A 13,373-nucleotide genomic window follows, 5' to 3' on the forward strand; every position below is an offset into this window, starting at 1 on the left:
AAAAGCTGGAAAACATCAACATTTTTCATGGGTTATATTCTGTAAAAACCTGTAATAAATACATTCATTTAGCTGATGCTTTTCGCCCCAGGATCTTACAATTATTCATTCATTTGTACAAGCGAGTGACTTTACGGTTTGAACCTTTCTCGAAGGTTCTACAGCTGAAAGTGGGATTCAAACCTGTGACTTTTGATTCTAAAGGTAGCAGCAGTAACCACTATGCAACCAGATAATGCATAAATAAAACACTTTCCTGTCATCAAATCCTTCCATCTATTATAACCTCTTTACCAGTTCGGTCAGTGCTCTAGAACCTGTTGCAGAAGGTGCACCCTGTTCATAATAATGTAACACATTTTATTGCTTTTAATTATCTTCAAAGAGCTCCTGAATTTGCCCCCCCTACAAACAGCACAAATAAATAAAAAACCTCATGGTTCATTAGTGTTACTTTTGTGCCATAAAAATTAGAATTTGTGCTGTTGCAGTTTTTGAGATATTAACATTTATTTTGGATGTGACGTCACTGCAGCACCCCCACAACACCGCAGGAACTCAAATTCAGGCTCATTTGTTTGTGCCGTATTTGTGTCAATTTTTGCCATTTAAAGCACGGTTCTATCTCCGTTACTTTTCGAGATAATAGGGGTTGTTTACATAGCACGTGACATCACCAGCCCCCCTACCATGCCGCAAACACTTGAATTGGGGCTGATTCATTAGTGCTACATTTGTGCCGTTTAAACCACAGTTCTACCTTCTGTGGTTCCGGAGATACACATGGTTGTTTACCTCATTCCAGCCCCACTAAAATGCCAGAGAAACTCAAATTCTGGCTCATTTGTTAGTGCTACATTTGTGTCGATTTGTGCCGATTTGTGCCGTTCGAACCGCGGTCCCATCTCTTCTACTTCTTAAATATTAAGGTATATATTAAATGTGATACCACTGCGGTATTTCAGATTTTAGGTATTAGTGATTATACGGCACATTTTTTCTGGCCATATTCAGAACATGATGTACATTATGACTTGCAGTCCGTTATACCACTGCCTTTTACCTGATCCTGTCCTTCCCACTTTACTCACTGGTCCATGTTGGGGTCGAACATGAGAGTTTGACAGATTTAACCACAGAATTTCATATCAACAGGCACTTTAGTACTAACTGATATCACTAATATTTGCATTTACATACAATAAAGTAGGGGGGCATTGTGGTGCAGCAGGCTTTGCTGGGTCCTGCTCTCTGGTGGGCCTGGGGTTCGAGTCGTGCTTAGGGTACCTTGCGACAGACTGGTGTCCCGTCTTGACTGACCCCTCCCCCTCCAGCCTTGTACCCTGTGTTGCCGGGCTAGGCTCCGGCTCGCCACAACCCCGCTTGGGACAAGTAGTTTCAGACAGTGTGTGTATAATAAAGTTACATCATATAAATTTTTACCTACATATTGTTCATTTCTTTATAGGCCTGGAAATAGACTCCATATAGTTCCGTTCAAAATTTAGTGACCAAAATTAGATATGACAAAATGACAGAATTATAACCATGGAGCAGCAAACTTTTGAGATATACACCAATCAGCCAAAACATTAAAACCACCTGTCTAGTATTGTGTAGGTCCCCCCTCGTGCCACCAAAACAGCTCCAACCCATCGAGGCATGGACTCCACAAACCTCTGAAGGTCAGCAGATCTTCCCTGTCATGTAAGTTGCAAGGGGGGTCTCCACGGATTGGACTGGTTTTTCCAGCACATCCCATAAATGCTCAATCAGACTGAAATCTAGGGAATTTGGAGGACAAAGCAACACCTTGAACTTTTTAACAATTTTGAAAAATCAGAAACAGTTCAGCAGGTGTGGACTTTTCATCTGTAAGAATCAACAAGCAGATCTTCTTTATTCTATAATTTATTCACAGGAAGGTCAGTACAAAAAAAGTTAAAAAGGCCAGGGGTGCAGTCGAACCGCAGCCAGGGGGGCGCTCATTCCAGAGAGAAGTGCTGATCCAGCAGCCCCCCAGAGCCCTGCAGCAGCTGGGTCACTGGTTCAAACTCCAGTGCCACAGTGTCCTTCAATTCCTGCTGTAGGTTCCTCTCAAACAGCTGTGCAAAAGGGGAACATCCAGAAACACTCATAAGCATGTAAGCACACACACGAGCAGACTGAATGCATCTATTAGGCATGAGGCAAAGAATAAATAATTGCAATATATTATAAACTAGCTGCTGATCCCAATTTTATGCAACCATTACCATGTTACTAGAACACTGGCTCCTCAAGTCATAAACATTTCAAAATTTTCAAAGACAAAAACATTTTCTCCTGTATTATTAATCACATTTTCTTCACCTATTCATTCACAGAATCTTTAAAATTCTGTCTGTAACAGAGGTAATGCAGCCTCTGTTTACCTGCTGCATTAATAGTAGGCAGTAAAGAGCAGCCAAAACAGGAGTGTGGGACTACCTTCATTCAACTCACTTCCACAATGTTTACAGCTCCTGTCTGGTGTTCCTGGGTGTTGGTGATCAGTAACAAGACGAGGAACTTTGTACATGTTTATTGGGTGAATCGGTCAACAGTCAGCAATGAGTAGATAGCTCATCTTCATTTTAATGAAGATCAAAATTTAGAAAAATACATCTTTATATGTAAATGATTAGAACTATATCTGAGAGTGTTAGAGAGCCTAGCTAGTGAACAAAACAAATGATGTCCACATTATTATACTCTTATTGATTTTGACTTGGTGGGAAACATAATTTTGAAGTTATGAACAGACTTCTGGTCCCAGTTGCGTTCATACATTGAGACGTCAGTGTGAGGAAAACACACAGATGTGGCTGGGAGGACTCAATTACTGTCCCTGGTGACATTGACAGGCAGCAGCAACACATCACCTCATATCCTGACAGCTCCAGCAGCTCGCTTAGCTCGTTCTCCTGCTCGCCCAGTGGCTTGTTGATTACCGTGGCAACCCGCACCACATCTGGGTGGTAGTGCTTCTGCAAGGTCTGTGGGGCATGAAGCACAAAGGGTTAGAGGGCACAGCCCCTCTCCCTCTCTCTCGCTCACACTTGTACACACCTGGAGTTCCCACAAGCTGCTCTCCATGGCATGGCAGAGGGCGGGGTCCTTCTCTTCCATCAGGAAGGGATCGTCTCGGGGCTCTGAACACACACACACACACACACACACACACACACACACACACACACACACACACACACACACACCTGCTTAGTCAGGAAGTGCCTTGCCCAGGAAGTTGCTTCCCCTCCAGGAAGTAAACATACCGTCAGTTACGTCCGGGCGGTGAATAAGCACGCGGCAGGCTGGGTGCCGCCGAATCAAGTTGCAGATGAAGGGCAGGATCATGATCAGGGCTGCGGGGGGTGCTGTCAGCGCCAGACGGGAGAGTCGCTTGGCGAAGGCTGCCACCAGGTAGACGGGGAGGTGGCTGTCGGAAGCAGTCTGTTTGTAACTCAAGGGTCACGATCACTACTGTGGGAGAGAAGGGGGCCGCACTAATGGGGGGTCTGGAGGACTCACCTAGAGGACAAGAACAAGTTGGCCAGGTGGAAGAAGCGTGCGCGGTATTTCACATGAAACACAGAGGGGTCCAGGAGGTTGTAAAGCTTCTTGTAGAAATCTGGGTAGTCTCTGCAGACACAGACACACATTCACATACATACATACACTTGCTTGTTCAGCTCATTGAGGTACAGGACAGAAAGGTCATACTCACAGGTTGTGTTGGTGGATGAGCACAAACAGGCCATTCAAAGCCAGAAGGCTAATTGCTCCTCCTACACACACACACACACACACACACACACACACACACACACACAAGAACCATATGGTCACAAAACCACCACCTTCTAGCTACACAGCATGTTTAAAATTTACACATGTCCCTACGCTAGGCAGATGTTGCAAAAGCGCAATTGATTGCCCCCACCCACCTCTGTCCCCACTGTGAAGCTATCCTCATCTAACTCCCAGATCTGGCCAATCCATCTCCTAGACATACCTAACAGAGCTTGCTCCTGCTTTCAGAGCACACTCCGCCCACCACTCCTCCCAGCCCAACCCACCGCCGACACACACATGGACCCACCAATGTCATATGCAGCTGTGAGGAAGTCGATCATGAGAGTCGGTTGGCTCATGTGGGGCAGGATGGCGTCATGCAGCACCACAAGCACCTTCTTGTAGAGGCCACTGGGCAGCTGGAAGAGGACCACAGCCATGAGCACAGCCTCTCGTGGGCACCGGGGAGGGAGAAAGAGACAAGGGCGCCCTCCCCCAGCTGTCATGGGTACTGCAGCCTCACCTTATGCTTGAGGAAGGCGAGCCACATGCGCTCAAACGTCCTCTTGTGCTCCTGACCACGAGACACACACATCACAGCATCTCTTTTACAATTTTGACTCCGTGATACAATAAAATAATTTAAACAATGTACATACAATTATACAATTCCTATAACACCATATAATTTTCAATGAGAGTAACGAGGAAAACGGTTCTGCTGCAGGGAGCTGACTCACCTTCAGTTTAGCAGCTTTCCAGTCCTCTCGGTTAGCTGATTACACACACATACACACACACACACACAAAAAAGTCACAATTAACACCACAAGAAATTCATAATCCTTTGTTTCTGTCTGAAGTTCTTCATCAGTCGTCAATGTTATTCCGTCTACCGTGTTGGGTGACACCACAGTGGACAAGCTGATCAATGGCACGTAAAAGTGACCCAAAAGAGCTCCAAGCAACCGCATCATGAATATTTATATACATATAGGCATCTCTTGTAAATATGAACTGATTTACATGACGTGACTGACCGTCCCTGTCAAGCAGGAAGTTGCGGAGTTCCTCCTCCTTCTTGGGCATGTTGATGTTGGACATCAGTGTGAACACATTGTTTTGATATACAGGCAGGACAACCTGAAAGAGTGCCACCACAGGATCACACACACACACACACACACACACACACACACACACACACACACACACACACACACACACACACACCAAATTTTACAACTCCCTCGGTCAGGGACTGGTCCTCATGGTCCATTCTTACTGATCCGTATCCTTAACTACCAGGAATGCCACCAGGAAGCAGGGCTTACTGAGCCCAAAAGTGAGTGTGTTCGTACCCCGTGTGCCTGAGCCATAACTCGTCCCACACTGTCGCTGACTGCTCCCATCGTGTAGTAGCGCACATCATCCTTCTCCAGGAATTCCTGGAACCTGGAGATGAGGAGAGCTGTGTCCTCCTTCTCTGAGAGCAGCCCCCTGACCACTGCCTGGGACAGACAGGACACACTGATCAAGATGACTGTAAATTTACCTCTTTATTTATCCCCCAGAGTGCAAACAGAACATGGGGTTAGGAGGAACACAGAGACCAACCCCCTTCTCCCCTTTACCTTGAGCAGGTCCCTGGGGAAACAGCAGTGACCGTCCCAGTCGACAGCCTGTAGGGGGCGCTGTGCCTCCGTGGACACAAAGTTCATGAGGGCACAGAGGGAGCTCTCCTAAAGCACGGTACAGAGCAATAAAGACTCTTCATTAACATCCCTTTGTCACAAATCTCACAGCACTCCCACTCTTCCCTGCAGTGCGTGACTGTTCATAATACTATAATTATACTTCTAATTTGGAATATTTTATTTCTAATATCACATTTATAAAAAAAGTAATAATAATATAGCCTGTGACACTTTTCTTCAACATGACTTATATTGTGAGTTTTGTGCTGTAAGTTCCTTACACTGATTTACCTATTTATGCAGCAGTTTTACTGTGTCAGTACCTTGATCAAGGACCCAACAGCAGGAGCAGGGTTCGACCCCAAGTGCAACTGACCACCAGGTGGCGGCTCCAGAGCTCGCTCACCTTCACAACAAAGGCCTCATGCTCCAGCAGCTCCACCAGGAGCTCGACGTAGCTGTTGTAGCGGTGGCGCATGAACATGGCGTACTTCTCCTCGGCAGAGTACGAGCCTGGGGGACACACAGCACACACGTGAGCGCGTGTGCCAGTTTGTGAAGGACGACAGAACTGCGCAGCACGAGCCATTCTTCAGCAAAGACTATGCTGTCAGCACAACACAAACACACTTGGACCCATAACCATGTGTAATGGAGTTACTCTTTTCCATTCGTTTTCTATTCATCACACACACACACACACACACACACACACACACACACAATGGCTACAACCGCTTGTCAAGGGTTGCAGCGAACCGGAGCCTAACCCAGCAACACAGGGCACATTCATTGCAACATATAGAAAAATGCTAATAATCACTGACTGCACCTACTACTCTCACTGCTGAGCACCAAGCACCTCCCACACACTGTGGTATTCAATCAGAGCGGGCATAAAGGATGTGGGACTAAAAACTTATTGATGATGCAGAATGGACTCGTACACTACGACACACGGGGTTTTACATCCCCGATGGTGTAAAACGCTGTACAAAGGAGTAAACAGAGAGGGGTGAAGGCAGTCAAAGTGGATCCACTGCTCTGCTCTCTTTCAAAGCGCCACAGACAGCATAGCAGGAAACACCATGGGAATATGCCCTGTATTGGACCTTCACCACAGTCAGATCTGCAGAGTGACCATCACAGTAGAATTAGATTTACCAGAATTTTCCATCTCCCTGCTCTGAACTCAGTGACCCTGTGGGATCCAGTACAGTAGAAGTGTCGATACACCATGCTTTGGTGAACAGGTCTGAGCAAGACATGAAGCACCATGTGACCATGTCTGCAGCTCACACACTACCCGAGTACTGTACACTGATCTCTCCAAGGTCGCAGGTGTCCACCAGCTCTAAAGGACGGGTCACTTCTCCACTCACCTGCCAGCATGTCTTCCTCCTTGGGCAGATGGCCCAAGCGCAGCTCTCCTCTCTGAAGCAGTGAGCTGAACAAGTGGCTGCAGGCGCTCACAGCACTCAGGACATCGCGCTCCTTCTCCGCCTGGGAACATCATCAGCATAGATCATGAGAATGAAGATGAACATCAGATAAGATTGAACTGAGACCAGAATAGATATGGGACCTCTATCATCAGCGATCAGAGAACGGAGATGAGAAGATTAACACCGAGGATGAGTATGTACTATGATTGAAGATCAAGAATCATGAGAAAATGGACGCGAGAACGAAAAGAAGATCGGAATGAAGAAGAACGTGAAGATCAGAACTGAGATGAAAAATATCAGAACAGAGATCGAATCAGATGATCAGATCATCAGCGATCAGGCTGCAGGCAGATCAGATCATCAGATGCTGAGAGATGATGACTGAGAAGAACGTCGTCGTGCACGAGCGCCTTCCTTTCTCCTTCCTTGTACACACCTGCAGCAGCTCGAGCAGGTCGAACACCTCGTTCGCGCATCTCCGCTCATGTAAAATGCGCTCCACTTTCTCATCCATCTCTTTCCTGCTCAAGCTCTTCTGCGGCTCTTCTGGTTTCGCCGCGCTCACGTTCCTCCTCTTGGAGGGCGCCATGTTCACGATGCTGAGACCGGAACCGGAAACGCAGTATCATTCCTCACATCGTTACTATCGATGCTCCGGCGCCTGAAGTTGCGGTCTTTCACTGACAAAAGGTCGCCACCTGGTGGTGAGTGGATGCACTGCACCCGAGTGTAATGTTCTCGCGTTCGTTTCGGAAAGGAACAAGAAACGTGGCCATGATTAATTAAATACTCAAGATTGATTGATTGATTGATTGATTGATTGATTGATTGATGGAGCGAACAGTACAGAGTAGGACACCTGGAATCTGGGAGAGACCAGATCAGTGTACAGTACCAAGGTAAAGTGCTGAGCCTAAAGTGCCTCAATTCCTGTGCAGACCTTTTAATTAATTAATTAATTAATTAATTATATATTTATCAATTTTAATGATACAATACAGTAGTACAAAAGGTGGCAAAAGAGAGGAGAATATTAGATACTATATTTCACATGATAAAGCCAGCAGAATAAAAATTCAGATTACAGTTCAGATGAAAATGTTGAGGGGGTGCGGTGGCGCAGTGGGTTGGACCGGGTCCTGCTCTCCAGTGGGTCTGGGGTTCGAGTCCCACTTGGGGTGTCTTGCGATGGATTGGTGTCCTGTCCTGGGTGTGTCCCCTTACGCCCTGTGTTGCCGGGTAGGCTCTGGTTTCCTGCGACCCTGTATGGGACAAGTGGTTCAGAAAGTGTGTGTGTGTGTGAAAATGTTGAACGATTTACAGAGTATAACAGTGCAACGGCAATAAGGGGAACTGATGTAAATAGTTGGTGTTAGTCTGTTCTATGTAGTCCTGTGTTTTGGTCTGATTGGTTCTCACGTTATTGATGATATGTTTGTTACCGGGGGATTCTGGGAGGGTTAACAGGTGACCCCCTAACCATTGTGGGAAGTAGGGGGCTCTGAGTGAGAAGGCAAAGAAGAAGAGAACAAAAAGTGTACCACCTACTCCCCGTAAAACCCTGGGAACAGCCCAGGGGACCTGCTCTCTTGAGTGATGCAGTTGCTGTGTAAGTTCCCTTAATTGTTTATGATTTTACGCCTTGGGGTATGTCTTTTACTCTCTTAAAAGTACTGTCATGCTGTCTTTATATTAGTTGGTTTTACTGATTTTGTTGTTTAACTTTCGATTGTATTATTGGCATGACAGTCTTTATGATTTCCTTATGGAATAAAGATTTTTAATTGTCAGAGAAAAAAAAACTGTAATTAGGTTTTACTTCTCTCCAGAACCAACAGGGTGAGTTCTTCACTCACACTGTTCAGATGCGGGAAGGGTCACACACACACACACACACATCTTCAGAGCCGCTTGTCCCATATGGGGTCACGGGGAACCGGAGCCTACCCGGCAACACAGGGCGTAAGGCCGGAGGGGGAGGGGACACACCTAGGATGGGACGCCAGTCCGTCGCAAGGTACCCCCAGCGCGACTCGAACCCCAGACCCACCGGGAAGGGTCATTCTAGGAAATCTTTTTAAAGTCAAAAAAAGACAAGGATGCTCTTGGCAGTTTATACAGCCCCGTCACTTTGCCCAAGCTGTCAGAAGTGCTTGGTAAGATTCAATTCAATTCAATTTATTTTTATAGAGCGCCATTCTCACACAGTGACACAGAGCACTTTAACATATGCATAAGGCAAGAAAAACAAATACATCAGATAAGAAACAAATAAGACAGTTGACTGACTATCATAACATAGTACTTTTATAGAGCTCTAAGTATGCCTACTGGCTATGGAGGAAAGGAACAAAAACTTCCAACTGAAAATCGAGGGAGGGAAAAAAAAACCTCTGAGGGTCCAAGGGCCAGTGGTTACCCACCCCTCTTGGACATTCTAGATTAAGTAACAATTCTAAGACAGTTAACAAGTAATAATGATATTGTTGCTATATGGTATCTTGAATCCCCAGCTCAGCATGGTACGTCTCATACCAAGATGAATAAGTGCAAGGTTTCAGGCCTCGACAGTTCACCTTTTTTTATTTCACTTATTTTATTTTATTTTATCGTATTTTCTTTCACCTTCCGGGATGTCTTGGGACCATTTTGTGTGCGCTGTTGAGGAAGTGCTTAGCAGATGCACACTTACTAAAAGTATGAGGACAGTGGTGCTCTCCTTGTTGTATAAGAAAGGCAACAAAACTGATCTTACCAACTGCAGGCCCCTCACAATGCTTTGTGTAGACACAAAGATTATCGCAAAGGTCCTGACTGAGCACCTGAAGAAGGCGATGGCTGACCTGGTCCATCATGACCAGACATGCAGGGTGCCTGGGCGTTCTGCAATCTGGAATTTGCACTTGGTTCTGCACCCAAGCACCTGGATGGAGGACCAAAAAGTCCCCCTTGTGCTAGTCAGTCTGGACAAAGAGAAGGCGTTTGACCGAGTAGAATACCGCTTCCTGTTTAACACCCTGAGCAGACTGGGCTTTGGCTCTAATTTCCTGAGGTGGGTGTGTGCGCTCTACACTGAGGTAAGTAGCCGAGTTACCATTGAAAGACTCGCTCTGGGGATGGGTACCCCAGCTTACTGGAGCCAGGCAAGGCTATTCTCACTCCCCACTTCTCTAAGTTCTTTACATTGAGCCACTGGCTGCCGTCGTTTGCACCCACCCGGGGATTGAAGGCCTGCTCCTGCTGCGGGATGGCAGAGGGACAGTGAAGCTGGCCCAGTACGCAGATAACACTACGTTGCTCCTGTGCTTGGACTGGTCATTCAGCCAGGTGCTTGGCCTGGTTTGGGCACTCCTCTGGCATGGTGCTGAACCTCGACAAGTCCCTTAGTACTTTGGCAGGTGGAAAAAATGCGAATGTGGAAGACCAGCTCCATTTCCTTGATAGGAGAAATGCTGGCGCTAAAGGTGGACATCATCCCCACGTCACTCTACCTTGCACAGGTGTAACCCTTGCCTTGCTCGATGCAAAGAGGCCTTACAAAAGACATTTTTGACCTCTTCTGGGCAGGGCAGGCATGAGTATGTGAGGAAAGAGGTCATGTATCTTCTGAAGAAGGAGGGAGGAGGGATGTCCCTGATATACCTGTCAGAATGGATTGTATCTTCCTCTCCCAGGTATGTAACCATTTGGCAGCTCTGATCAAGCATCCCCACTAGTACTTTGTGTGTCTTTGGTTGTCCCTTCTGATGTGCCAGTTGGCGAAATCCCGATCCAACACTGGACCGAATGCCGAGATGCAGCCCGTTCAGTACAATCACGCTGTAAGTGGAGTAAGATCACAGTGGCCAGGGACAAGGCAAAGACCCTCCTCAAGCACAGGGCCTTGTACAAGGCCCTGGTCAAGAGGAACTTGAGTTTTAGTGCTCGAGGAATGCATGTGGGCCAGGATTCAGCCAAAGTGGGTAGACCACAATCTGCAAGATTTGAACTGGTACTGTCTGCAAAACAAGTTGCCAGTCAAAGTGGTCCTGTAAAAGCACAAACTGACCAGCCACTCACTCTGCCCGCAACTCCTGTATGGTGAAAGCAAAACTCACACACGCATTTTGGGACTGCAGACAGGTGTAGGAGCTCTGACGTTTGGTGATTCACCTGCGCAGGAAGATTGAGCCGCAGGTGGTTTTGACATATATCAACGTCTTGAGGGTTTTGAACCTTGGCACTCATTTTGTGTATGGGACCACCAAGCGGGCAGGTCAGGTCTTGTAGCTTTTGGGGAATAGATCCAGAGATAGGTTTGTTTGATGTAACCATTCTTGAATTTGATGCGGGCAGCTACAAGAAGCCAATGCAGAGAGACAAGGAGGGGTGAGGGGAATGCTTTGGCAGCTCAAAAAACTCGTGCAGCAGCATTCTGTATCAGCTGGAGAGGCTTGATGGCGGAGGGCAGAAGTCTAGGCAGGAGAGAGTTGCAGTAGTCCAGGTGTTTGATATAACCATAGCCTAAAGTAGGAGTTCACATAGAATTTGTTGTGAAAAAAGGGTGGATCCTGCAGGTGTTGGGCAGGATGTATCTGCAGGACTGGGTTGTGGCTTTGATGTGTTGAAAGAAAGACAGACTTGAGTCAGTCATCACTCTCAGGCTCTTAACCAAGGATGTATGAAAAATGAGTGTGTTATCGAGTTTGATAGAGTTCACAACAGGAAGAAGGGGCAGCTGAGAGGTGAAGGATCTCTGTTTTGGAGAAGTTGAGTACCTTTACTCCTTTTTCTTGTCTTTTGGGCTGCTCTGGGATTTATTAAATGAGGTCACTACCGGGGCAAACATTGTCACATGCTTCTCCTCTGTCCCTGGATCTCCATCCACCTGCTCCTCAGCAATATCTGGCTGGAAGTGTGGCATTTCCTCCCTACCACCATACTGTATATTGGTGTACTCAACCCCTGTGTGTCCAAACCCCAGACACACTCTGCAGAATGAAGGGTGGTTTGGACAAAAAAGGTAGAGCCCCTATTTTGCGCCTGGACTAAAAGTAGCTGGAGAGTGTCCAAAACCATCAAAACCCTTACGGTCAGGACACAAGCGAATCTGGAACTGTCTTTTACCATTCCACAACTGGAGTTCATCTCTCATATCCTCATAATCAGGGTATAACTTTTACATACCTCTGTAAAAATTCTTGCATTGACTCAACAGCGATAAAAGGATTAAAGACAGGCATGATCACTATACAATTATTGCTGGCCCAATGGTTCTCAACCTTAGAAGATTTTAAAATGGGGTGATCAGGTAAAATTCTAGTTTTCCATCACACTTTTAAATTCCAGTTCTACAAGAAAAACCTCAGTGGTTTATTTCATTGAATGTACAATTAATCATCCACAGTGAGCCCAAGGAAACCCAAGATTCACTCTTCAGTGAAGGTAAGACAGTTGTGAAAGTCCCGATCTTCTTCTTGAGGTATCCAGTGAAAATGGGCAGTGTTCTTCAGAAGTCCTCCTTCTGCTGTTTGCATTCTGGTCAGTGTAAGGGGAGTTTGGTTGGTGTCCATCATCTTCACTGCTCCATCTCCATTCTTTGGCATTGTGGAGTCCACCCTTCTTTTCTGCAGATGGAGTCTTCATCGGTGAAGTCTTCTTGGATGCCTTAAGTGAAAACTAACAAAAGGTTCTAGAAAAAAAATCTCTGGTTCGCCTTGTGACAACAGCACTCATGCGACCTGCTAGACACGCATTAGGTCTCCCTGGATATTAGGAGCATTCATTAGGATCCCTCTATTCCTATTAAGCTCAGTAGCTGCAAGAAAGTGTAGTATGATCTAGCTAAAAGGCAGAGAAGCGAATCAGCATTTTACTAATTTTGTCCAGAAGCTCAAGCAGTGATAGCTCAGATTTATCTTGTTTTGGATTAAAGTTTACTGCAGAGTTTGCTGTGTGTTCATCAAAGCTCTTCCAAAACTGGTACAATTTATCATTAGTGTTTACCGTCTTAACTGTGTTGAATGTGTTTAGGGTGTTTACTCATCCCTTCGCTCATCCTCGTGACCTGGAAACATTTCAACAGACTTCCCCAGGAAGGCTCCCACAATGTATGCTGACACAAAGGGGACAAAGATGTGTCTAATCAGTTCTCGTTAGTTTTCCACAGTCCATCAACAGAATAGGGGAGCAGCAGCTGATGGTCTGCACTCAACCTGCATGCCTCCAGACCCCTCCAGTAGCACTCCTCTGTCCAAAAGTACAAAAGGTAACCATGGAAGTTTTTGGTTCTGGCTCCGTTGTGGTGGAACGACCTTCACCTCTCACTCAGAGCTGCGGAAACTCTGTCTACATTCAACAAGGGTCTGAAAACTCACCTTTTCCGGACCCATTTCGCCCAAGATCTCTCCAACTCGTGTACAGTGTAAAT

The 13,373-nt window shown here is 46.3% G+C and overlaps 1 protein-coding gene across 1 annotated transcript; it reads right to left on the reverse strand.

Annotated features, from left to right (window-relative positions):
• Nucleotides 1–1,907: 1,907 nt before the first annotated feature.
• noc4l (nucleolar complex associated 4 homolog) lies at nt 1,908–7,564 on the reverse strand. The gene is made up of 15 exons (XM_018742601.2): nt 7,401–7,564; nt 6,899–7,019; nt 5,923–6,029; nt 5,454–5,561; nt 5,181–5,330; nt 4,860–4,962; nt 4,560–4,594; nt 4,343–4,393; nt 4,127–4,238; nt 3,752–3,812; nt 3,556–3,666; nt 3,300–3,463; nt 3,091–3,173; nt 2,904–3,017; nt 1,908–2,105 (listed from the first exon to the last, which is right to left on the reverse strand). The coding sequence occupies exons 1-15, from the start codon at nt 7,551–7,553 to the stop codon at nt 1,986–1,988; spliced, it is 1,593 nt and encodes a 530-aa protein (XP_018598117.2). The 5' UTR covers nt 7,554–7,564; the 3' UTR covers nt 1,908–1,985.
• Nucleotides 7,565–13,373: the final 5,809 nt, after the last annotated feature.

This window comes from Scleropages formosus, chromosome 6, assembly GCF_900964775.1.
Source record: "Scleropages formosus chromosome 6, fSclFor1.1, whole genome shotgun sequence".
Classification (NCBI taxonomy): domain Eukaryota; kingdom Metazoa; phylum Chordata; class Actinopteri; order Osteoglossiformes; family Osteoglossidae; genus Scleropages; species Scleropages formosus.

Excerpts from the sequence above, each read along its gene's own strand:
- noc4l (XM_018742601.2), bottom strand. The coding sequence starts at position 7,553 with ATGGCGCCCTCCAAGAGGAGGAACGTGAGCGCGGCGAAACCAGAAGAG. Across the intron at positions 6,030-6,898 it reads GGAGGAAGACATGCTGGCAG|GCTCGTACTCTGCCGAGGAG; the intron begins GTGAGTGGAGAA and ends TGTGTCCCCCAG. Across the intron at positions 3,464-3,555 it reads AACTTGTTCTTGTCCTCTAG|CCACCTCCCCGTCTACCTGG; the intron begins GTGAGTCCTCCA and ends TGCTTCCGACAG.